This window comes from Neovison vison, chromosome 2 (genome assembly GCF_020171115.1).
Source record: "Neovison vison isolate M4711 chromosome 2, ASM_NN_V1, whole genome shotgun sequence".
In the NCBI taxonomy this organism is placed as follows: Eukaryota; Metazoa; Chordata; class Mammalia; order Carnivora; family Mustelidae; genus Neogale; species Neogale vison.
The window spans coordinates 38,433,478-38,460,525 of NC_058092.1; the positions used below are offsets into that span (position 1 = coordinate 38,433,478).

Here is a 27,048-nt window from a genome sequence, read left to right on the forward strand (position 1 = left end):
AGTCACTTCCCCTCCCAGGGCTCCGTGCTCTTCTTCTTCTTCTCTTATTCTTTTTGTTTATTTATTTATTCATTTTTTATGTTTTAAGTTTTTATTTTAATTCCAGTTAGTTAACACATTAGTTTCAGGTGTACATCATAGTGATTCAACAATTCTGTACATCAACCCGTGCTCATCACGACAAGTACACTCCTTAGTTCCCATCACCCATTTTACCCATCCCCCCCCAACCTGCCTGCCCTCTTGTTCTCTATAGATAAGAGTCTATTCCTAGTTAGTCTCTCTCCTTTTTTCCCCTTTGCTTGTTTTGTTTCTTAATTCTACATATAAGTGAGGTCATATGGTATTTGTTTTCTCGACTGACTTCTCTTGGCATTATACTCTCTAACTCCATTCATGTTGTTGTAAATGGCAAGAATTCATTCTTTTTTATGGCTGAATAATATTCTATTGTATAAGTATACACCACATCTTCTTTATACATCCATCTATCAGTGGACATTGGGCTGCTTCCATATCTTGGCTATTATGAATACTGCTGCTATAATATCATTATATGAGTTTAAAGCATCAAAAATTGGGCTTTATCCCCAAAGTTAAGGACTTGGAGGAAGCACACATTTCTGATAAAATGCCAAGAAAACAAAATATTCTAGGGAAAGGATTGATAGTTTTAAAAAGAAACACCAAATAGTCAAGGGCTACCAATATCTTAATGTTAACTGCATGCCTTTTTCAACATTTGATATTTGTATGGGACCCAATTTTTCCCTCTTGGAGTTTTCAAGTTGCCCTGAACCTTGAAGAAGAGATGCACATTGGCCAAAAATCAAGTCCTCAGAGAGCATTCCAGACAGAGGGTGTGGCATGTGCAAAGTTCAGCAAAGTGAGAATGGTTGGAAGTTACACATATTTCCAACAGGCTACTGGTGGTATTATGCTTGTGTCCCTAACTAGGCTGGAAGCACCAGGAGGACAGGGATGATGTACTTTCTCTTTAGTGGTTGACCCAAATCATCTGCCTAAAAGCAGAGGAATGGACAAGGAAAAGGCCATGCTCTCATACTATGATTGCCAGTTTAGAGTCACTGAGTGTGAAATCCTGGGTCTCTGCTCTGGGTCTCTGTCTCCTTGGTCTTCTTCTATTCTTTATTTATTTCTGAGATGAATTTTCTGCATAAGCTCGAAGTCAGGACCCATGTTCTGACATGGATGGAACCCTTTACGGTAACAATGAGACACAATGTTTGACATTAGGATCATTCTAGAAAATCCAATTTTATGGAAGTCAAATTTATATATAACTACATAATATGTATTTTCATTCTCTTGAATTGAAGATACTTTTGACTATCTTTTGTTTCTTCTTCCAAACTGTGAGACCAATGGGGGAAGGGATTATGTTTGTGTCATCCTGCCCAGGTCCACTCCAACTTACCTACTACAGACCCAGGTGTAGAGAGAATTCATTATATCTACTGAATGAATGAGTGAATGAACAAGTGTATGAACAAATACCCTGAAGATGTGCAAAGTTTAGGTAATTATTGAAGACATTTTTTTTAAAGATTTAAGTACCTGTTATGTGCTAGACACTTTCACAATAACCAAATAAGGTAGGTATTATTAATCTTCATTTTAGGGTACCTGGGTGGCTCAGTCAGTTAAGTGTCTGTCTTCCACTCGGGTCATGATCCCAGCTTCCTGGGATAAAGTCCCAAATCCCACAAGTTCCTGCTCAGAGGGAAGTCTGCTTCTCCCTCTGCCCCTCTCCCCTGCTCATGACTCTATGTCTCTCTCTCACTCTCTCTCTCTCAAATAAATAAAGTCTTTTTAAAAAATATCCTTATTTTATAAGTGACAAAATAAAATCCAAAAGAGATTTGACTTTAGAGCATCACTTGGCAACTGTATCCCTAGGATACAGATCAGATTTGAACCAAGACCTTATCAATGCTAGGATGGTCTCCAGTGATTTTTTTTTTTTAGGTCTCCCCCACCCAAGCCATGGCGATGCTGTGTCATCTGGGAGACCCCAAGCTACTCCTGTGTGCTCTTCCTTTACTGGTCTCTTCCTCCTCTGCCTAATGGCAGAGATACAGTGGCTCCAGAGAACATTGCTCAAATGGCAAGTAAATAGCTCCATCTTGTGAAGGGCATTGTGCCCATCCTTTTTGCAATAATGGCAGCTAGAACGAGAGCAATGATTTTAATTCCCCTCTTTATGATTTCCTTTTCATCTCTTCTATAGGATAGAGAAAAAGACAGCTTGGCGGCTCCAGATCAATCTCATCTGAGCCCTGTGGGGCTGTGTACTCCTGGAAGGGTGGCATTGACAGGCAGAGATATATGGGGCATGCATGCAATTGTCTCTCAAACACAGCAGTTTTTCAGTATTACCAATGAGCTAGATTGGATTAAGTATATTTGCACCAAAAGCAAAATAAATATTGCTTTATTTAATGCCACTAAAAGGTTGGGATTCAATTGTCCTTGGCCTGAGGCACCTTCTAGCTCTATTGATTGGCCAGTGTCAGAATGCCAGACAGTCTGTCATCAATAGCTCCTGCAAAATGCTTAGCAGGTGGGGAGGGATCTACTGTGGTGGAGGATGGCAGGCAGTGTCCTCTGTCCCACACAGAAGGGATAATTACAATACATCTGCTCCGCATCATCACCCCAGGATATTTAAAGCATTTCCCTCATATTCTCCCTTAGACTATCACAAAAAGGATGCCACTTGGGCTATCAAGGCAAAGAGGAGAATGGATAAGAAGATAGTGGGGTATTTCAGTGGCTCAGGTGGCTGAGTGTCTAGGTCTTGGTTTCCACTCAGGTCATGATCTCAGGATTGTGAGATTGAGCCCCGCTTCGGGCTCCACACTCAGTGTGGAATCTGCTTGAGATTCTCACTCTCTGTCTGCCCGTCCCACTCGTGCTCTCTCTCTCTCTTTCTTTCTCTCTGAAATAAATAAGTAAAAACTTAGAAAAAAGGTAAGACCATGGGTTCCAAGTCAGAAGGACTTGGGTTTGAGTCTCAGATTTACCACTGAGTAGTTTTGTGACCTTGGACAAATTCACATATTTTGTTCAAAGACCTGAAAGCTCCAGGAGGGCAGAAACTGAATCTATTTCATTTGCGGTTGAATCTTCTGTCAGACACACAGTCCACTCTCCCTGAGACTGAATAGAGGCTCAGAAAGCTTAAGTGATTTGTCTGTAGCCCAGCAAGGACAAGTGAGAGAGGCAAGACTTGAATCCAGTTTGTGAGCTCTAAAGCCCATGTTCTTAGCCATTACTTTGTTCTCTCTTAGCAGTCCTGGGAGTCAGGTCAGTGTCCAATTGAGGGGACTCATGTGAGGTGAGGGGTATATGTAACACCCTTAATTTTTAAATGGGGAAATTGAGGGGCACCTGGGTGGCTTGGTCCATTAAGCATCTGACTTTGGCTTAGGTCATAGTCTCAGGGCCCTGGAATCAAGCCCTGAATCAGGCTCCCCTCTATGTGGGGAGTCTGCTTGTCCCTCTGTCTCTTCCCCTTCTCGTTTCTCTCTCTATCTTTCTCAGATAAATGAATAAAATCTTAAAAAAAAAAAACAAGTGGGGAAACTGGATCTCAATTGGAGGCTAACATGTAAAGTACCCTTGTGAAAATTGACAAAAGGTGCCCCCCCCCTCCAAGCTGACAAACAGGTGCCCCTTCTGAGTGGGTGAAGTATTGCTCTGGCTCGACATGGGGTTTATGAGCAGTTACAGGCAGCCTGGCACCTTATCCAGGAGCCTTTGGGCAGTACACCAACTGCTGTACATGGGAGGAGGCCCTGGACATTCCCAAAGTCCATAGCAGAGCTAGGATAAGGTGGTAATTCCTACCTCCAAGGGTCAGCAAGATCTTGGAGCCTGGAATGGTGGCCTTTCTGGCAAGGTGTTGGGGCTGGGGCTCAGACCATATGTGGAAAAGGGATCATCTTTAACTTTGAAATTCCTAGGTCCTTATTACTAGAGGACAAGGAGAAGCTTTGTTGGAGTGCCTTTTCCCTTTCCATGGGGAGCATGTGCTCTGGGGTTTTAGTCTCCTTCCACCCTGTCTCCTGCTTGGTAGCAACACCTGGCTTGGTGGAAAGGGTAGGATGTCCCCCTGGTGACTTAGGACAATTCTGAGAATCACCAACTGAAAGGACACAAGATTTCATAAAATCCAATTCCCATATCTCAATGACAGGGAAATGGAGGCCAAGGTCACATAGCTATGTAAGAATAGCATTGGAAGTTCATTCCAGGACCAAGAGATTATTTTCCCTCAATAACAACACTTGACAAGGAGTAAAAAGAACCATTTAACAAAGTCCAAGCGGGAACATTTTCTAAAGGAATGCCCTGGCCCTTGGGTCTAGGAATCATCTATTTCAACTTCTCAAATGAGAAAGGGCAAAGGAAACAAAAAAGAGAAGAAAAGTTCTTCAGGCCCTCACAAGCTCTGGGAGCAGATGAGACCCCTGCCCACCCTATCTAAGCCCAAAAAGTAGCTTAGATGGCAGTGTGGACCCTGGAGCCACACTGCCTGGATAAGATCCTGGCTTTGGCCACATCTTGGCTGTGTGGCCTCAGCCCCCATCTAGGCAATGTGGATCTTGCTCACTTCAGAGGGTTGTTTTGAGGATTAAATGAGATCAGCCATGAAAAATGTTGGAGACACTGCCTAGTTTGAGATCAGGGCTACGCATGTGTTAACTGGTCTTAGAGTTTGGTCTTGGTAAGACTGTCAGCATCTTCCACAAACTGGTTTCCACTTATATCTCCAGATTCTTTAGCCATGTCCCTAATCTGTATACCACACAAGGCTCACACTTGTTACATCCTATGAACTAATTGGAAGAAGGTGCCCCCTCCTGTGGGCTGATGTAATTCCTCCAAGGCCCAAGGCCAATCAGGCCTGGGCTGCATGCCAGCTGCCACCTGCCCTCTTAGCTGGTGCCTTGTGCAGTGCGTGAACCTACACTGCGGTCTGTAGCTGTGACCATGCACAATGGCCACATTAGACCACTTGCCATTCCCCAAGGCTTCCTGCGCACTCAGGACTCAGACAGCAAGGCTGAGGCTAGGCACTGGGGCTCTAGGGCAGCTCTCTGGTTTTGACTCCTGGATCTCTAGGAACTTGGGCAAGGTATTTAGCCACTCTATGTGCATCAGGTTCCTTTCTGTAATATGAGGATAATGTAAGAAACTATGCCATAGGTTCATGGGATTGTTAGGAGGAACCTCCCATTTCAACCCCAACAGGGACTCTTAGTCTCCAGCAGCCAGAGAATGGCTCTCCCTCTCTATTCCTTTGTTTCCTCTTCCCAGAAGGAGCTGGTGAAACTTGAAACTTATCTGATCCATTAACTTGAGAAAAGAGGAAGAGCCTGTTGGCCTCTGTTGGCTTAGTCCCTCCATGCATGACTCACTGAGACCTGTAACCCTGCTGGGAGGTTCCATGCTGGCCCCCTCTCTGTCACTGGTGTGCCTTCTGAGAAGCAGCTCACTTCCTGGTTGGCTTGGGGCTGGTGGCAAAGTTGAACTTTGGGGTGCCATAGAAGGTGGCCAATTTTAGCCACAGAGATAAACCATGCCTCCCAAATCCCGTTTTTAATCAAGAATAAAATTAGTATTTTGATCCCTGTCTTTCTGATGCCTCTATCTCCTAAATTGGGGGGAGTGGGAGCAGGTATATGATGAGTTCCATCTTCAGTGGAAATAACACATAAAAACACTTACAACAGGGCCTGGTATGCATAAATTCAATTAATGTTTGTATTATTATCAACACTGTTGTTATTTAACACTATTCCTCTGTTTTAGAATGTGCTGCCGATTTCTTCCCCAGGCTAACTCTGCCTCATCCCTCAAGGCTTACCTCACACAACACCTTCCTGGGGCCAAGCACAGGGCAAAGCCCACCTCAGTTCCCCAGGGCACAGTACAAAGTAGGTGCTGTGTGAGGGCCTGAGGGAAAGAAGGGAGTGGGGAGGAAAAGAAATAAAGAAGAGGGAGAGGAAATGATTGAGTTGAAAGGCTTCTGAAGCAGAAGTGCAGTGCCAGCAAAGGCACAGGCGTGAGCAAGGGTGGGCCAGTTTAGGGCCCTGCAAAGGGCCCAGGTAGGTGAGAGGAGTGGATGGAAGGTGTTCGGGCAGGAGCAAGGTGGGCTGTGGGAGATGAACCTGAGGAGGAAGCTCCTGGACACCAGGCTCCACAGTTCAGGTTCTTGCCAGTGGCCAACAGGGAGCCATGGGAGGATTTTACACAGAGAACTAACACCCTTCAAGCAGTGGTTTAGGAACTAAGACCAAAAATGACAAAAGTTCTTGATTCTATTGTTTTGTTCTCCAGACTCCCCAGCCACTCATTCTGGGTTACTGTCTCCTCAGAGGCCTATGTTCGCTGTAGAATCAATTATTAAAATCAACTTGCTATCAACTCTCTCTTTGAAATGCTATTCAGCTGGTCGCAGGGACAGAGATGGGGGGCTGCCTCCACAGACATCTAGCCATCTGGCCTTTTCTGTGGAACCTGGCTGCGAAGCTCATTTGAATAATTGGTTTTGGCGGTGTGCACTTGTGGGTTAGACACCTGATTACACTGCCAGCCCCAATGTCCTTTCAGCCTCCTTAGAAACATTGCTCGGGTTACATAAGGCAGGAGAGTGTTTCTGGGAGGTGAGGCTCTGTCTGGTCCCTGTTGTCGCTCGTACTTTGTCTTGACTAACTGTGTGGCTCACTCACTGTGTGACCTTGAGCAAGTTTCTTAGCTTCTCTGTGGCTCCGTTTCCTCTTTGTTCAAAGAGAAAGAGTGATCCCACCCTCTCTATCTATATGCCACAGGCTTCTAGTGAGGCTCTAGGAAAAGCCAGGGGAGTTGGGAAGTAGCAGAAAGGCAAGTGGGGAGATATATGTTGAAGAGAGCTCCATGTCAGGAAGCAATGTGCATACAGGCTGCATTGGGAGAGGGACGCCTCCAGAATGTTGGGGAGCGATGTGCATGCAGGCTGTATCAGAAGTGTGTCCCCAGAATGGGGCTTGGGATGGTCCTTTCCTACCCTTGTTCCACTAGTTAGCTCTATGAACTTGAGGGACTTTGTTAATCTATCTATGCCTCAGTTTCCTCATCTGTAAAATGAGAATAATGATAGAGTTGTACTGAGGATTAAATGGAACAGTACATGCAGAATGCCTTGAATGGAGGCAGGCCCTGGAGGTTGTTGGCTATGCATCCCCACCATTGTTGCCATTGTTGTCGTCATCATAACTGATCAGTCCTGGACACTAGGCCTCCAAGACAGACTATGACATACATCTGGAGTATGTTCAGAGGACAGCAGGAAGGACAGGGCGGGAACTGGATTTTAGGTTGCATGTGAGCAGGTACAAGGTTCTGGGGGAACAAGCGCTGGCAGTGGTTTGAGTGGAGAATAGGGAAATGTGGGGACACACAGTTTTCAGACCGCTGAAGGGCCACCATGTAGAAGATAGACTAAAACTGAATAATCCTTTGGGAGGGAAGTAGAAGGGCTGGGCTGGCAAGTTTAGCCTGAGTCCCAAACCTCTCCAGCAGTTTGAACTAGTAGTTTGGTGATACTTTAGAAGGGAGGGAGCCACCCAGGCATGGAGGTAGACAAGAAGAGGGGGGGCCCGGCTATCAGTCGGGATACCGAAGGGATCCTGGCCCTGGGTAGAGTTCTGAACTGGCAGTCTCAGCTCCTCTCCTACTCCGATGCTGACAGTGCTGGGACAGAGGCCTTGAGGGTGTGTGTGTGGTGGTGGGGGGTGGGGCAGGGATGTTGGTGGAAGCAGCACAGTGAGAAGGGGCTGGCAGACCTCTTGGTGAGGTGGTCCTTGCAATGGGCCTTTGGTTTCCATTTCTAGCATGATGAAAAGTGCGTGGTTTTGATGCCGTCAAAGAACAAACAGAATGCTGACACGTATTTTACATTTTATGTACCTAATTATATGTTCTATCTCATTTTAGAAAGTTTAAAATATTTCCTCCTTTGGATGTTCGGGTGGGCAAGGTCAGCCAGTTATGATGCCTGTGCATATGTGTGTGTGTGTGTGTGTGTGTGTTGGAAATACCTTGCCTAGTATCAGCCTCTGCTGTGCTTAATGATATCTTGCTGTGCTGATCTTTTTTACTGTCTGTGTCTGGTGAATTCCTATGTATCTTTCATCTTTTGAGAACACACCCCCCCCACCTCAACACACATCACTGTCGGTCAGAGGGAGGCACAGCCTGCTTTCCGGACACCATGTAGCAGGAGGTGAAATCTGTAGGAGGCTGCAGTTGGCCTGCCTGGATTCATAAACCTGCTCTGACCTTTCTGCCAGGGGAACCTGGCAAGTTCCTTGCTGCCTCTTTGCTTTCACTTCCTTCTGTATTTAAAACAGAGCCATAGAAATAGACTCATCAATATAGAGCCCAAAAGTGCTTGCGGGGGTAGGGGATGGGCAAAACAGGTGAAGGGGATGGGGGAGGGCAGCAAAACTGCAGTTCTAAAATAAATAAGTCCTGGAGAAGGAAAGTACAGGGTTAGGACTACAGTTAATAATTTGTAGTGGCGTATGCAGACAGATAGTGACTACACTTATACGGAGTGCTGAGTGCTGTGCAGAACTGCCCAATCCCTGTGATGTCCACCTGAAACTGATAGGATATTGACTACCAACTACACTCAGTACAACCGTGTAGAACTTTTTTCTCCTCTAGTTTTTGACCACTCTTTAAAAATCTCCTTGTGAATTAACTTGAGCTGTCCCTTAGTTTTCTCATAAGTTATTCAAGATTTTCTTAGGGATTTCAGTAGTTCCTCATACAGGGATTAATTATTTCCCTCCTGTGTTCTTTAGTTTATTCAGTTTTAGGACAGACAAGCGTTTTGTATGAGAAAGATGGACTCTAGGACCCCCTGGGCTGCTGGGAGTGCTAAAGGAGATGCTCTCTCTAATGCAGAGTTAGTCGGCACTTAGACATTAGCGCGCTATGAGCCAGGCCTCTGCGGTATCACACGCACACCCCTGTAATACAAACACTGGGCTTCTTATTGGCAGAGGCTGCCTCTGATTTCCATCTGCTTCCCTAAGGCCCAGTGCAGGGTCTGACACTCAGCAGGCCCTCAATAAACCTTTGTTAAATTGGATTTACTGCACCAGAGCATCCTGGGCTACGTGAGGATCACTAGGGCCAGGAGACACGACGTGGTGTGGGTCTGCCGACAGGAGGGCTGAGACTTTCCACCGCGGGGGCTGCGGGGCCTTGCTATGAAGCTGAATGATTTCTGCGCCACCACAAGGGGTCTGGGGCTCTCCCCCACCTCCACGCTCCCAAGAAACACTGAGGTTTTCTGAAGATGAGAAATTTCACAGCATCCTGCTATCTTTTGGGTAACTGCGTATTTTATGATGACTAATAGGCAATTACTATGGTAATATTGCAATTCAGCATGTGTGAGGTTTGGGAAATGAGAAATTATGGGTAACTACTTTGGACTCATTTCTATGGTAACAAAAAGTAATTGTCATTAAATACCAGTTATACTGAGGCTGTACCTGGTAATTATAGATTTTTATGCCCAGAAACATAAATAAAACCAATAAATTTATTCAAAGGTCTATGACTGTTTACTTATACGTGGCTCTATGGGATACACAATGACAAGCACCTAATTAAGAAATGCAAACCCAACACAGAGTTTCATATTGTCAGATGGAGATGGAGAGTCTGTTTTTCAAATGCAAGGCAACTCGTGCATTGCACATGCTCGGAAGGAATCAGTCGCGGTAGGGTCCTGGAGGGGGTAATGGGATGGTGGCAGCGGAAAGGACAGTGTGTGTGCCCAGCCACTTTGGATGCAGGACACCGGGGACTGCCAACACACCAAATCAATGGTAGATGGATTCAGCCCATCGCTCCCAACTCCCAGAGGACGTGTCGTAAAGATCAAATGGGAGCTGCCTTGCAGCTTCTCGGTTCTGTAACACCTGAAGTTATAGAATTTGTCCCTTGAGAACCCAGGCCTCAGATCCCCCCAGAACCCTCCGAAGATGCTCATAGGGCATCAGTACTGGTACCATTCTTCTTATTTTTTTATTGTGGTAAAATACACAAAACATGCAATTTACCATCTTAATCATTTTTAAATGTGAAGTTCAGTGGTATTAAGTACATTCCTAATGACGTGCTATCATCACCCCCTGTCCATCTCCAAAACCCTTTTTATCTTGTCAACCTGAAACTCTGTACCCACAAAATCCTGACTCCCCATTCCCTCTTTCCCTTTAGTCCTTGGTAACCACCGTTCTACTTTCTGTGATTTTGACTATTCTAAGTACTTCGTATAAGTGGAGTCATGCAGTATTTGTCTTTTCGTGAGTGGTTTATTTCACACAGTAAAATCCGCAAGTTCATGCATGGTATTAGCCAGACCATTTCTGATGATGCCTCTCCCCAGTGCTACTACTAACTGGCAGAAGATGCCTTCCACCTCCTAGTGCTTTTCCAAGAGGGGAGGAGGGAAATGGAGGCCAGAGGAGAGGAGTGTCTCGCCCAAGAACAAGAAGGCTCAGGAGGGCGAGGATCGTTAGAGCTCCGTTCTCTGCGTCCACCCCTGGCCTGTAGGGCAAAGGCCCTGTCTGGGGATGTGGAGAGTCCCTGCATACACCATGTGACCTCAAACCTGGTTCTTCACCTTCATAGCCTCAGTTTCCCCTCTGTTCAAATAGCCATAATAAAAACAGACTCTCCTTTCTCAAAGAGTTGTTGTAAAGATGAAATATGGTTTTTTTAATGCCTTTAAAAGATAATGTCTTGTACGGGAAAGACGTGTGGCTGCAAACCCATATTCATGCCACACAAAGATCAAAACAAGCAGGCTTAGGAGGCCATGTGGGTGCAAGTAAAGGGTTGGGAAGGGGGGCACTCGGCCAGGGTTCCTCGGCCCCTAGACTGGAGCTCCATGCCCTGGCACTGTTACTAAACCCTGCTGCTGAGTCTACTTATACCCCTAGGAAATACATGTCAGGGGCCCATTCTGTGCTGGGTGCTCTGCCAAGCTTTGGGGACAGAGGCGGACAAAGTCCTGACTTCATGCAGGCTGCTGTATAGAGAAGGAGGTCATCCTTAAACAGATAGTCACAGGAGTACCCGCGTGACGACGATTGGGGCAAGGGCTAGGATAGGGTGCGGCCGATGCCTAGAGAGGCCTTCCTATGAACTGGTATTAAGCCTCAGAGTGAGCTGAAAAAAAGCCACTCTTGGGGAGTGGCCTAAGTGGGACAGCGTGTCCAGTGGCCCCACGTCATTATTTCGCACCATGGCATCATTGCTGTCCATTGTGACGTCATCTAATGACTGGGGATGGTTCCTGGGGACGTGCTCTTTGCTGTCACCCGCTGAAGCCCTTCCGCCTCCTCCCGGAGGCCATAGTCCAGGCACATATAGTCTGGTTGGCAAACGCTGCTGCCTTCCATGGAAAGGGCGTTATCTGTCATGATGCAGCAGCTGCCATCAGCCGTGCTGAAATACTATTTTATTATAAATACCAGAGTATAGGTACTTGTCCTGTGAAATATAAGTTCTGCATGATCAAACCCGGGAAATCTCCCGCCTTTCCTTCCTGGATTGGATTACATGTATTTTTAATGGAGAAGAAGGGAAAGGGGGAGAGTGGGAGAGAGAGCAGATCCCTGGCCATGAGGGCGGGCCTGTGTCTCATTCTCCACACAGGGTCTGGCATATCTGGGGCAGACCTGCTTCCCTGCCTGCTCCTCACAGCCCACACAACCTAAGGCAGCTTATTTCACTTTCCTGAGGCTTGAGAGGCTGTATATCCTGAGGGGATGTTGGGAGGGAAAGAGGGTGGGAGGGGGGGTACCTGATGGTCTGTGATCCAACCAGCTTCCAGCAATGGGATGAGATCCTCTGAGGTCTGGGGCTGTTTACTGCCCTGAATTCAGCCAAGTACCCTTCCCTCTCTCCCCAACTCCCTTCCTTGCTTCCTTTGCTCCTCTCTCTCACCTTTCCTTCAGTACTCAAGCTAATTTGAGTAGATTTTCATTATTTGCTAGCAGAGAAATCTCGGTGAACACCCTCCTTCGCAAACTTGTGTGAGGATTAAATGAGATAAGTGTAGGAGAGCTTGACGCGGCACAGAGTGGGCAAGCAGAATTCTTGAAATGGTATTTCCCAAAATGAGTTGAATAACCTCTGATACCACTGGGGGCTGGGAGAAGGCAGAGGGGGGAAACCAGCTGTACAGGGTTCCTTGGGTTCCCCAAAGGGTTCCTTGGTTCATCTTTGGGAAACACAGGGTACATTTTCCCCTCTTGAGATTGCTATTGATTGGTATTCAGAACTGAAATATCTTATAAGAGAACACAGTTAATTTTGCTTAACTCTGTGTTTCCCAAACTCACTCAAACACCAAACTCCCTTCTGCCCTACATGGCCTAGGCAAGTGCCCCCAGGATTGGGCCACACTGCTACAGTCAATGAGGGCTGGCCTGGAGCCCCTCTAAGGCACCTTGAAGCTCTCAATCCTGAATATTATTACTTCTCACCTTCTCCAAATCTTCAGTAGTGAATTGTCATGACTGATAGGCTCTTTGTTGCAACTCAGAGCTGTTTTAGCAATAGGATTAATGCCTGTGGTTAGAGATCTGCTCTGGCTCTTATAGAGAGAAATACATATTCTCATGAGGAAAACATTGAGGGTTTAGATTTTAATAGAGAACCATTTGTGAGGGTTGGCACTTTTTTACCCTGAAATCCCCCAATCAGAAAATCTGGAGCTTGAAGACTTATAGAAAGCATCTAGTTCCCCATCACCATCCCAGCGGCCATCAGAGGTCCAGAGAGGGGAAACATTTTGGTCAAGGTCACAGACCTCTTTCCATCTCACCATCCCTGTACAGAAGAGGATGACATAAATAAGTGCATAGAGTGGACAGAATTGACCTCTGACCACTGCCGCTCTTGTAATTAAACAGAAATGTTAACATAAATCAAATGGTCTTTCCACCACCATTACCGCTAACAATGCCTTCTGTCCAGGGAAGGTGGAAAGGCATTGCTCTCAGGCCTGCAGCAAGCCATAAAACCTGCCAGTGCTAATGAACCATTGCTTGAGCCAATTAAGACAGGAAGCAAAACTGTCTTTAATTAAGGCATCATGCATCCCATGGGCTCTCTCTAACTTATACCCAGAGGTATTGGGAAGCCCAGCTAGACCCAGTTGCCATGCTTTTGGAAAGCAGTAAACCAACTCTGTTTAAAAGGGATCTATCTGGGTATTGAAAAATCTGGGTTCTAATCTGTGCTGTGTAGGCTTTAGTTTCTTTATCAGTAAAGTCATCCCTTTCCTTCACTCATGTCTATCAAATAGTTCTTGAGCATCTACTGTGGGCTGATCCCTGCAGTCAAGCACAATGGACACAAGGACCACAAAGGCTCAATCCCTGCTCTCTGATGGCCTGAAGTCAATGGGGTCCATGCAATGGGATAACTCATGTTCAATAACCAGGCCTGTGGGTGCTTAGAGGATGAAATAACTAATTCTGTTTGGGGGTTTGGGGAATGCTTTCCAGAAGGAGAGACACGAGCTGTGGTTTGAACAAGGGTTAGTAAGATAAGGAAGGGAGAGCAGGTTCTGGGCAGAGGGCAGGCTTGAGGAAGGTAAGGATTAGGAACCAACAGGACATGTCTAGGGAACTAGGCTTTGCTTAGAGAGGCTGCAGCAACAGTTCTAAGAATGGAGGATGGGAAGTGAGGCAGAATGTAGACAGATAGGCACCAGGTCACATAGAGTCTCTTCTGCAAAAGCTACAAGGCTGAATGTTACTTTGCAAGGTGTGGGACTAATCCACTTTAAAGATGTGTAATGTGCACAGTGAAATTAGATAACTAGTCAGTTTCACAGGCTGTGTGACTTTGGGCAACTCAGTTGCCTCAACTGTCAGATAAGAATAATCACACTATCCAAGAGGATTCAATGTTCCGTTGGCAGATGATTCACTGGGCAGTTAAATTTTGGGCTATAAACTGTGGTGCTCAGCCAAGAGAAAGAGAGTTCAAGATCTGAGCGCATGAGTGCGTGTGGGGCAGGCTCGTATGCCCACAGCAGAGAGAAATGCTGCTCAGATGACCTGGGATGCCACTCTCCTTCATCAATGACCTCTAAGAAGAAACACAATCAAAACAGTCATTGCTATCACCCCCATACGATATTCTGCCAAGCACATTTGTCCCCACCATTTCTTTTGATTCTCACCAGTGCCCTATCAGGAATGTGATCATTGCCTTCATTATGCAAGAGAAACTGAGCATCAGACCGGAAAGTGAATTTCCCGAGGTTACACGGAAGTGGGTGCCAAAACTTGTTCTAGTTCTCCTGACTCCTGGCCCAGCAAGTGGACCAGAAAATCCTAGCAGGTTACCTCAGGTGGCTGTGCATAAAACATCCAAGGCTCATTAAGTCACATTCTCAAAAACCAGGGTGAAAGTTCCTCTAATGAATTCATGAGTAATGTGAAAATTTTCTCAAAAACATATCGCCTTTTTCTTCTGGCTTCCATCCCACCATTCCGTGACTCCCCTGCTCCTCACCTGTAATTGCCCAGGTAGACTCCATCAGGGTTGAGCATTGGTGCAATCTTGAAGACCAGGTGCTCCCGTAGGACACGGGCAATAGGGTGCTGGCTTATAAGAAAGTCAATGATCCCTAGGGAAACAGAAGAAATCTGGGTTAACCTCAAAGTGTTTCAAGAAGGAAGGAGCACATTTTCCTCAGCTTGGAAGCAGTAAGAGCTCCAAAGGTGATTTTTGGCCTTTGTTGTCAAGCATGGTGGGTGTCTGGCTATGTATTAGGTGTTGCCTGGTGAGTTTTATAGCCGTATTCCTGTTTCCAAGGGACAGTTCAAGACATAATGTTGAAGCCCACAGGCAGATGGAAGAGCGTGTGTCCTGCTGCAGAGTATCATGTGGGTGTCTAAGAAAAGAGCACTTGGATTATGCCTTGGAGGGCCTGGATTTTGACAGAGATAGGGAAGAGGCAGGGTAACTCCAAACAATGAATTAAGAGCTACTCTCTAACGTCTAAGTGTTGACATTGGATTGGACAATTACAGGGTCAGGGACTCAGGGATCTAAACCCTCCTACTGCTGGTGGTTACACCAGAAGGCAGAGAGGAGGAGGAATTTGGTTATAGTCACATGAGGAAAAAGAGGTTTCTTCAATGTCCCAACTCTGCCCCTCTTCCCAATTTGAGAACCCGCTGTTTACAGGCCTGGTTCATGCTGCTTCTCCCTGTACCAGTGCTTGCCTCCAGGTGATCAAATTTAGAAAAGGTGAATTCTCCATGACTCTCCTGCCACAATCAGACAGGCCCTAGGTCTCTTCCTTGTATCTGGCAGATCTTCCCTGTATCTCCATCCCTCTGCTGCTTGTCTTTTCTAGGCCACCACCACATATGGCCTGAATGACTGCGACCACTATTGGGGTGTACCCTCATCAGAGTAGCCAAAGGGATCCTCCTAAAGTGCAAATCAGAGCCTGTTAATGCCCTCATTGACTTCCTTCTGGTGATAGCCTGTGTAGCTGATGAGGGGGCGGTGGGGGGGGGGACAAACAACCCAAGTTCTCACCCTACCCTTCCCTTCCTTCTCCACATTTCAACTTCTTCAGAGACCTGGGGAAAAGGAGGTGAAGCAGAGCTCTGGCATTCCATGAAATAACTGTAATGTTGGAAAATGGTAGGAGGGTGTACAAGCCTCTCAGAGCGTAGAAGGGAATACCTTTCCTGCTGGAGAGAGAAGGAAAGGCATCAAGGAGAAAGAAGCTTTGGAGCTGGGCCCTGAAAGATAAGCACGTTTTGACAGACAGACAGGAGGAAGCAGCAGGGTAACTAAGAACAATCCATGGGCCAGAGGCAGGCACTTAGCTCCTGGAATGATAAATGGCTCCACAGCACATCCCGAAGCTGCTGTGACCAGTGAGGGACATCTCAGGCTTTCCATCAGGCCAGGGCTCAGAATCCATCGGCAGCCGAAAGCCAGTTGGACATCATTTACTTCTAGACCAATGCGGCAGTAGACCAGATGCCCTAATTTATTTGTTGGTCTTCATATTAAAGCTGCAGTTTGCCAGTAAACAGGCAGGCTAATGATGCCAGGTGCCCTTGTTAGGGGCTAATAATTGCTTAATCTGTCCACTAATTGACCCCGGCTCCCAGGGCAGCCCTCCATCAAGGAGCCAGCCTGTGCTCAGGGCCTGGACACGCTGCCTCAGAGGATGGCAGAGAATGGCTTCTGGAAATGGAGTAGCTCATTGTGATCCATCCTCCTTCACAGATGAGCAGATTAATTGGGCTGCCAATTAGGCAGCTAATAAAAGGATGAGAGAAGACAAAGCCAGGCCAGAAGCTGCAGCCATCCAGAGCTTCCTTTCCCATAGTGAGTGTGGGGCAAGGAGAGGAGAGGTTTTAGACTCGTCTTGGCTGGAGGTCAGATACAGTTCAACAGGAATCATTCTGCATGATCAGAAGTGGGAGGAGAGTCTTTTGTGAATGTGTGTGTGGGGTGGCAAGTGGAGAGTAGTGTGAGGAGAAATGTTGGAGAACATAAGGGTGGAGAGGAAATGCCACCTCTCTGGCCACAGACCAAAAGCCTCCCATGGACTGAGGAAGCAGAAGGACCTGGGCACATGCATTTGGATCCTAACTGGTTATCAGCTGAAGAAGCTACTAGTTTTCTCTGCCTCATTTCCTCAGCTTGATACAAGAGTAATAATACCCAATCTGGAATCTAACCCACGTGTCGGGGTTAGAACCCCTGTACTTGAACTGCCTGACACAGCACCTGGAAGTGGTCATGTGCTTTAATCAACTCACTGAGATCGAGGATTGAGAGGCAACGAGGATAGAACAAGCTGAATGGAATTTGGAACTGGGGGTCCTGGTCTGTGAGGTTTGCTAGCTACATGACTTGGGAGCAAGGATGCTGAGTTGAAGAAGCCAGCAAACCAGCTGTCGGAGGACCCGGGTTCTAGTTGCGCCTCCGTTACTGGGTGAGCTTTAGAAAGACTCCGGCCTACTCTCATCTTTAAAGTTAGGAGAAAGAAATTGATAATTCCCAAGGACACATTCCACACTGGCAGTCTGGGATTCCATCCTTTTATTCCTCTCCCCCAGAGCTGAAGGGTCCTCATCTATCAAGTGAAGAGAATAATCTCCCTCCTGCAGGGAGACACAATCAACCTCCTTAGATCAGTCTCTGTTCCTTTGGTAAACAGGTTTGCTGGGTTCTTGCTTTTGAACTGATTTAATCAAGAAGGTGGAAGAAAGCAGGACAATGGGAAGACTGGAGGCATGAGAGGCTGGGGGAGGGGAAGGAAAAGTGGTAGGTGATCAGAAATTATAGCCAGGTCACAGAGCTCACTGCCCTGGGCTGACCTCAGCCTGGTCGTGATGAACCTCACCAGGCAACCCTAATGAGCTATTCATTGTTATTTCTCCCAGTGTACTTGGTTCAGGCCAGGGTACACAGCAGGTGCCTATTAATGCCCATTGGTAGACTGGCCCCCGGCATTCATTTGGCTTTGACAGAGTATAAGGTTAGCTGAACTGAAAATCACTCTTTCTATAAACATTCACAGGGCCAGGTCTGCACCATAAGCCTGGAATTGCAGGATACAGAAGAGTTCTTGCCCTAGCACATGCACAGTGGGAAAGCAACTCCCATTGTGGCGACGGGCAAAGGATCAGGCAGGAGAATCTGGGGGAGCGCTGAGAACTCAGAGCGCCTAGGAAAGGGCTGTGGAGAATGTAAAGGATGAGTATAGTGAGTCCAATGAAGGGGTGCCAGGAGAAGGAGCTCTGGGCTGGGGGATCTCACACAAAGGCCAGAAGGTGGGGAAGAAGGCCTGTTGGCTAAGGAAGAGATCTTCAATTCAGGGGCATAGCTCCATGATTAAAGGCACAGACTATTCAAGCTATCTGGGTTTGAATAGCTGAGTGGCCTAACGTCTCACGGACTCAGTTCCACATCAGTTAAGAAGGAAAGAAGAAGGGGCGCCTGAGTGGCTCAGTGGGTTAAATCTCTGCTTTCGGCTCAGGTCATGATATCAGGGTCCTGGGATCAAGTCCCGCATTGGGCTCTCTGCTCCGCAGGGAGCCTGCCTCCCTTCTCTCCCTCTCTGCCTGCCTCTCTGCCTACTTGTGATCTCTCTCTGTCAAATAAATAAATAAAATCTTAAAAAAAAAAAAAGGAGGAAAGAAGAAAACTACCTTGGGGATTGTTGTGCAGATCTCTGTGAGTCAGTAGAAGCAAAGTGTCTGGCATGTAGGAAATGGGCGTGTGTGTTGTCTGACTTTGCTCCCGTTTGGTTTGGCTGAAGGTGTGGGGACGAGAGGATGTTGGGAGAGAAAGGGAAGAGGTCAACGGGGATTTGCCAGTCCAGCTGAAGGATATGAGGGGCACAGGAGAGACCACTGCCAATGACAGGGACCGACCTGGGATCCCCCCACTGCAGTGTGGAATGGTGTTTGGGCTCAGTGTCCTGAAGGTGGGCAGGGTGGAGGCTGGGGGCAGGCCTAGCAGAGAGCCAGCGAATATAGAGTCTTGCAGGCAGGAACCGGGGTCTGACATGGGGCTGACCTGCAGTGACCAAGGTCCAGGAAGATGCAGGGGAAGCAGTGTGGATAAATGGTGACACTGAGGAGGACATTACCTGTCTACCATCCCCAAAAGCATCACCCCTCTTCACTGAAATGACACAATCCTGGGGAAAGCTGATCCCCAAATGACGGAGATTAAGTTTCTGGTCCCTGGAAGAATGGGGCTTCAAAATGGAAAATAAGTTCAGTTACAGAAAAGCCTGGAAAGTTACGTTTCCTGTGCCCTGGAGGTTTGAGGATTGGGGCTTGCATCTGCTGTTCAAGTCCTTCTTCCTGCCAGACCGTGAGCTCCAGGAAGGAAAGGATGGGTCTACCTCTTGGCCACTCTCTTGCCAGCATGTAGCTCAGCACCAGGCACAGGGAATGTCGGCAGTAGGTATGTGTGACATGAAGGAATAAAGATGGACCCGGGATGTGCACTGTATGCTCTTTAGCGGGGCTGAACTGTAATTCTATTGGCTCCATGTACAGGGATCAAAACAAAGTCAGGGTGGTGACATCACTTTGCTGATGTCTCACAGGGGCTTCAGTGGGTTTCAGATCCAGTTCTACTAGCTTCAAAGTGGTACCCTTTCCATTAAGGCAATATGGAAGAGTCAGGAGTTGATTTGCATGGGATCTGTAGAACGTTTGCATATATGCCTTCAGGATTTTCTCTCTAGAGAGTTCTGTGTGAGGTTGCTGTTGCCTCTGCTAAGAGGCAATCTGTTGCAATGGGAGGAGCCCAGGCTTCAAGCAAGACACTTGGGGGTCTCTGTGGGGCCCAGAGTGGGGGTCACATAAGAACAGCCACTCTAGGCCTTCCCCTCGTCAGGCCCCTGTCTGCCCTGAGCTGAGTCCAACAACCTCAAATCATGGAATCACAAGGAGTCTGGCCCTGAAGAACCTCAAGTTCCTGGTCTTGGTTCTGACCTTTCCACCCCCAATGCTTCCCACTTCACAGATGAAAAGACAGAATCTGAGGGAAGTGAAAAGCCCATGACCACCCCTTAGTGGGTCTGGTGTTTACTCAGGCTGTAAAGGATAGAGAGAGAGGAGAAAAGGCGGCATAGGTGAGGGATAGGGGTGGGAGGAAAACAGTGGGGGAGGGATGGGGGAAGGGCCAAAGGTCACCACCTCACCTTAGGAAACATTAGGTTGTGCTTGGTCCTAGTGTTTGTGAGTGCAAGGAATGTGTAGGTGTGTGTGTATCTCCCCTCTCCTCCTCTTATCTCCCCAGGGTAACCCCAAGGAGTGAGGGATGGTCAGCTCTATCTCCTTGTCTGAGCCGTGGGGGGGGCCTGTGGCACATGGCAGCAAGGCTTACTTAACCCTCACAGCAGCCCCTCAAGGACCATATTGCTGCCCCCATTTTGCAGGTAAAGAAAGAGAGGCTCTGAGAGCTAGGAACTTGCTGAAGGTCTAGGCCGGGAGATGGAGGTGGTAGGACTCACACTCGGGCCTGCCCAAGTCCAAGGCCTTGGCTCTGCCCACTTCCCCACGCTGTCCTCCAAGGGGTGGTAGGCCTTGCTCATACTAGATAGCATAATTTACTGGTTTAACTGATTCAGTTATGAAGGGTCTGCAGAGGACAAGTGTTCTGCCACTGGCACTTTTTGGAGTTGTCCCAACAACCCCAGAAAGCTTCAGTGAAAGAATATTCACTCGATCAGAAATCAGACACCTGACCAAACCTTGGACCTGCAATCTGGTCTTCCTGGAGCAGAATTGAGGAGGGTTCTGCTAGCGGCTCTCTCAGGAAAACAGCAAGGAAGGAGGTGGGCTGGGGCACATGGCACAGAAGCCACACACCTGGGTTTGCACACCCGTGGTCAGAGGAGCCATAGTGGGCACCTGCCAGGCACTCCACAGTAACACTTCCTTAGGGCCAAGGGTATTCCAGACACTGTCCTAAATGTTTTACGGCTACGAACTCATTTCATCTTTACAATGACCCTATGAGGCAGGCTTCTGACTGTTATATCCTTTTCAAGATAAAGGAACTGAGGCACAGAGAGATTACACAAGGTCATGCTACCCTACGTGGAGGAGCTGGGGTTCAGGGTCAGGCCAGCTAGCTCCACACACTGCTCTGCAGGGCCCCTCCCAAGCTCCTTGGACCTTTCCTGTCTTGGCTGGAAAGTGAGGATAGTTTGGCCTCCCATACCCATGAGTGGGGTTTGGGGCAGCCAAGGGGTAACTGAGAATCTCCCATCCAACCGCCAAACAGGGCCTTGAGGAAATCTGAGACTTGCCACTTTTATCGCCACCCCTCAGAGTTCTAGGATGATGTAGTTTCCCTCTGCTCCCAGCAGCAGGTGCGTCAGCAGCTCGGCTGTGAGGACCGTGCTCCCAGCCAGATGGGGAGGTCCAGGCCCCACATGTCTGTTCCCCATTCAAGGTCACTGAGCCAGTTCATGTGGAAGAAGCATGAACTGGGCTGGAGGTATCTCAATCGTCCTTCTAGGCTCTCCCCAGAACAAGGTGGGCTGGGGAGGGGATCCAGCTGGGCCCTGTGGGGCTGTGGTCTGGCCTATCTCCTGCGCCGTGAGAGACCCAGAGAGACGGTGCCTTAAGGTGTCTTAAGCTGCCTCAAGAAAGGGCAAATTGTGTCTCCAGGGACAGGTACAGAGATAGGGAAGGAAGAAGACATGCGGCCCAGGCCACATCTGCCATGAATTCACCATGTGGTCCTGGGTAAGCTACTTCACCTCCCTGAGCCTCCCCGTTCTCATCTGTAAGTGCACATCAACTGTTGTGGGGTGCCCAGGGCTTACCAAGCTTGGCCTTCCCAGCATTTCCCATCCCTGAGTGGGGCAAGAGAGCTTATACAGGCTTGGGAGACCCAGACTCAAAGTCCCACTCTGCTGTCTACTGGCTGTGTGACCTGAAGTCTTCTTTCTCTGAGCTCCAATTTAGAATCCCAGAACCAACGTGGCCATTGTCCCCCATAGCTGCCCCATAGGGTAAACAAGATGTTTTCCAGATGTAGAAACTGATACTCAATTTCCATTTTCCAGATGTAGAAACTGATACTGAAAGATCAAGCCCTAGGCATCAAATAGCTCACAGTTTAAAGGGAAGAAACAAATATAAATCAAATATATAACAAATCAGGGTGATAAAGATGACCAACAAGTAACCACAAGGCAGGCGCAAAGCAGAGGCTGAAGGGTGTGGGATGGCAGCCCATGCGGGGTTCTTGATATAAATTTTGGGAGATAGGAAGGGTTTTTTTTTATCCCCAGGGGTACAGGTCTGTGAATCACCAGGTTTACACACTTCACAGCCCTCACCAAAGCACATACCCTCCCCAATGTCCATAACCCCACCCCCCTTCTCCCAACCCCCCTCCCCCCAGCAACCCTCAGTTTGTTTTGTGAGATTAAAAGTCACTTACGGTTTGTCTCCCTCCCAATCCCATCTTGTTTCATTTATTCTTCTCCTACCCACTTAAGACCCCATGTTGCATCACCACTATCATATGGTCTCCCTGATATGAGGAAGTGGGGAGATAGGAAGTGTTTACTGGGTGGCAAGGGGTGGGCAGAGGAGCAGCACATGCGAAGGCCCAGTGGTGGGAAGAAGGCTGCCTGTTCAGGGTTAAGTTGTATGGGGCAGGGATAGAATGAAGCTTGGGCCAGGAAACCTGGCAAGAGCCAGATGGTGGAGGGTTGTGAATGTCACGGCAAGGAGTTGGAGTTTATCTTGGGAAGGTAGAGCGAAAGCATTAAAAGGCTGTGCCAAGGAGTAAACATTGATGGAAAGCCTGCGGGACAGCACAGAGTCTATCAACTCGGTACCATCCAGATTCCCTTTTGGAAAAGCAGGCTCAGCAGAGAAAGCCCCCGAGCTGAACTCAACTTCTCTAGGTCTCAGGCCTTGTCTGTAATGTGGGGTGGTGACCCTGCCCTCTGTCTGCTGCCCACAGAGGAGGTGGGCCTGGGAGTTTGGGCTCCCAGAGCTGAAAGGTTTGACAGTAAGGCTACCGTCTTTTTACAAACAAGGACAAAATAGTTGCATCCGATCAGCTGGGGGAACAAGTCTGCTGCCAAGTTTAGTAACTGACAGATGGCTGCAAGTAGAGGGGTTGGTAAAACCAGGAGGGACCTGGGAGAGGTTACTTCAAGGACAATGCTGGGAGGAAAGAGGATGGAAGTGAGAAGGCCAAGGAGTGAGCCGGGGGACGACAGCGGGGAGTTGAGACACCCAGGCTCTTTGGAGCGGCTCAGGTTTGGGCAGTCACTCCCTCTCCCGCAAACCCAGGCTCCTGGTCTGAAAGAGGTGGGGAAGCTGTGAGGTCTAATGACAGTGCTGTACGAACACAAACAGGAAGAGAAGACTTGCATCTATTTGCAGTAGTGCCTTAGAGTTTACAAAGCAGGTTTCCTACAGCATCTCAGAGCACCCTGGGGAAGGGGGTGACGTCTGTTCTGAGTGTCAGCTGAGTGCCCGGCATGGGACTGGGTGTGTGTTTGCATGTGTCCTACCCCAGCTTCATGGCAGCCTTTGCAAATAGGTATTGATATCCTAATTTATTTTATGTTGAAGGAAACTGAAATCACACTGCTAGGAAGTGGCAGAGCCAACGTTTGACCCTAAGACTCTCCGATGGCAAATTGCCAGATACTTCCGTGACAATCCGCAGTCTCCCTCAAGTCATATTATTTCTATGGTGTTTTGTTTTTTTTTTTTAAATCCCTTTGACCTGAAGGTCATTTTGGGACTAAAAGGAGATCAATTACTTAACTTCTCCAAACTTACATAATTATATGTACGAATACGGTTAATATTAATTCCTATGATGTAGAAAAATTAATATAATTAGAATAAATTATATTAATGAAAATAATAATAAAAATAAAATAAAATATGGAAAGTGTTTAGAACCGTGCTTGGCACATAGATAGTATCACATATTTAATATATGATATATGCATTAGGTAGGTAAAAATGCAAGTGTATTGGTGAGAATGTGGGATAGTGGGAACGCTCAGGCATTGCTGGTGGCAGTGTAAAGGTCTTAGAGAAAAACCTGCGGAGATCTAGTAAGGTTGAAGACGTACAAGTCCTGTGACCTTCCATGTTATATACCCTGGAAAAGCATCTGCAGGTAGGCACAAAGCAACGTACATGAGGATGTCTGTATCAGCTCCGTCCATAAGAAAAAACACTGTAAACAAATGAATTGTCCGGGAGAACAGACAGGGAAGTTGAGGCGCCTGTCAGACATGAGCCAGGTTACCTGGTGAAAAGAAGTAAACTCCAGCCACACCCACCACCACGGATATTGGGTGAAAACAAGGGCCAGGGTACACAGAGTGATACTGTTTGTTAACTTTATAAAAAAAGCTAAAAAAAACACGTGAAACAAAACCCTAGACGGTTTAGGAATGCTTATATGTACAGTCAAACTATTGAAATAGACAACAAAATACAAACTCCCAGCTACCTGTGGGAGGAGGAAGGGAGAAGGGAGGACAAAGGAATGAAAAGGAATAGATAATAGTCTTCTTCTGAAGCTGGTGAGTACCCTGGCATTCATTAAATTGTTATTTATGTATTATTTATTGAATATACTTCTTTGTTCACTAATTGAATATATATGTATATATACGCATGTATGCATATACATAGTTGACTAAACATATATTTTATGTGGGCTAAATATTTAGTAATAAATGACAACGTAATTATAAAGAGGTATATTTGAGATGAAAAATTGTATCTCCTTTACCTCTGGTTGTCTGATACAAAGCATATTTTCTTGCTCATAGTAGGTATTTCAAAAGTTGTTTGTTAAGTGAATGATTGAATAAATGAGTGAATAGATAGCTTCTAATCCTTATCGCCTCACTTCCTGCACTCCTACCCATATACACATTGGCCTGGGGCCAGATTTCTTAATTTGATAAACCACTGGAGAGAAGAAAACCCAGGCTAGGGAGTATAGATGATGTCATATGGCTTATCCTCATCATGACACATAGGACAGAACTCCAGCCCTGCCCATCTATCCACCAACCATCCAACCATCCAACCATCCATCCCTCTATTCATTCTTCCACTAATACATGTAGTTAGTAAACATTTATTGAAAGAAATACTAATGGAGATCAAGTATAACCTCTTTAGAAGCAATGTGAATTCACATCCGAGATAATGACCCTGTATATGACCACACTGTTCCAGAGGCCATCGTGGTGCCCTAGTTGGGTGTGGGGGGAGGCACAGAATGCCCACGAGATTTTGCAACTCACCTTGGCACACAAATGAAGAGGGTGTTTCCCCCGGGTGCACTCGTCCCGTGATGAACACTACCTTCTGCTCTGCCCCTTCCCGAAGGTTGTCTGTAAGAAAAAATGGAAGGCGGTTGCTCAGGAGGGCAGGGAAAGCTGGGACTGAGAGTTGGTATATGGGAGAGAGGGGCAGGGAATGGACTGGGTGCTTTACATTCATTTCTTAAATCAATGGGTTAGAATCATTAGGGCCCAGCCATTGCTGACTAATTAAATTATGTCCCCAACTACCCAATATTAAAAGACTACATTCCTATTGGTGCAATTGATCATGTCAATATTACAATCATCTGTAGATGTCATGAGTGAAGCCAAATCTCAGATCCACTGATTGTGCCCCTAGGCAAGTTGTGCATGCCTTCTGAGTTTCGATTTGCTAATCTATACACGTGGAGAGTATTAGTGATTAAACAAGCTTACACATTGCCTAGGACACAGTAAACACTCAGTAAATAATGGAGAAAAGAAATGAGCCGTTTCTCTTAGTCACAGTAGCAGCTGCCATTTAATTAGTGCCTTGTGTGTCAGGGACATACTATACATATAGTTCTATAGAAACGTGTGTAGTTAATATTCCTTTTATAGAGGCAGACACCGATGCTGAGAGGTTACATAACTTGTCGAAGGTCACACAGCTAATAGGTGTGGGTCAAGCTGAAATGAGAACTCAAGCCCCTGTTTGGCCTTGATGAAGTAACAGGGACCAGATTTCCTTTTCAACTTAAGCAACAAAATAATAGACACATATACAAAACAACTGTTCTCAGACAAGAGGCAGTGCCAGACTAATACAAGGAAAAAAGGGCACAAATGAAGTTTGCCTTGCCTCTTTGCCTGGAGGCCCAATCCTGACCAAAGAATGGAGAGAGGTATCCTGAGCAGACCATGGAAATCTCACTGAGATTTAGCTTCAGAGAGTCTGAAGCAGGTGGTAGTTGCGGGGAGACTGCACATTCCAGAGTAGACAGAGCTCTGCGGAAGAAGAATCCCAGAAATGTCAAGGAGTCCTCAAAAGTGTTTGCGGGGTCCCAAGATGTGTATGCAGAGGGTGAACTCCATGATGCCGTGCGGAAATGACCAGAGAACAGTGAACTGTGCAGGTGTTGGCTCACACAGGGCTAAGAGTCATTGGAATTCCCACTACCAAAGTGGTAGTCCTCACTGACCATTCAGGGCATTCAGGAGAGAGCCCGGAAGGGCCATGTCTTAGATGGGGCTAAACTACTCTAGACTCATTCTAATAACATTTTAAAATCACAAAAGGATCGAAGTGGACAAAAGAAACTCAAGTGCTTGTCATATAAAGTGTAACTCTCTTTAAGGAAAGACAACAAAATCCAGACGCTCGACAATGTACAATTCATAGTCTCCAGCACCCAATAAGAATCACTAGACACGCAAAGACATAGGAAAATATGGTCCAAAATCAGAGCCTGAGCTTTTTCTGCTTCTACAGAAATCTCATTCATATAATAAGGTTTAGCTATTGTGCAAAGAGATTATTAGATAAAAGCAGTGGCCAAGAGTGACATCCCCAGAAGGAAGGGGCAAGGGGGTACTTAGTCCCTGGCCGAAGAAGGCCAGATCGACCCAGAACAGAACCACAATCAGAAGGAAGTAAAAAATCAACACTGAGAGAAGCTGGGTTAGAGAATAATACCTTCTATTTTGGAGGATGATCTGGAGGGAGAGTGGAGGCAGAAATAATTAACAGGCTTTTTACTTCTGAATTGCTTAGGACAGGTTATTTTGAATGTGGTTTATGATCTCAACTGTTGATGCACCATAGTCAGGGACCATATATCTATATATCTCTATATATAGATATATAATTTATATATATATGTATTTTATATAAAATATATAAAATATAAATATATATTTTAAATATATTTAAAATACTTAAATATAAATAGATTTAAATATAAATAAATATATTTAAATATTTTAAATATATATTTATATTATATATATTTTATATATAATATATATTTTATGTGTATAAACTTTATTAAGCCCAATTCTCATATACATATGTATTCTCATATATATATGTATATGTATGTGTGTGT

General features: G+C 46.5%; 1 protein-coding gene across 3 annotated transcripts in view; it reads right to left on the bottom strand.

Annotated features, from left to right (window-relative positions):
• LOC122899951 (BEN domain-containing protein 5) overlaps positions 1-27,048 on the bottom strand; it is a 1,721,330-nt gene that overhangs the window by 102,048 nt on the left and 1,592,234 nt on the right. For all 3 annotated transcript variants that reach the window (XM_044238193.1, XM_044238194.1, XM_044238192.1), the window contains exons 7-8: positions 24,938-25,027; positions 14,632-14,746 (exon numbers count right to left, since the gene is read on the bottom strand). In XM_044238193.1, coding sequence (XP_044094128.1) covers positions 14,632-14,746; positions 24,938-25,027 — 205 coding nt within the window. The remainder of the gene's footprint in view (positions 1-14,631; positions 14,747-24,937; positions 25,028-27,048) is intronic.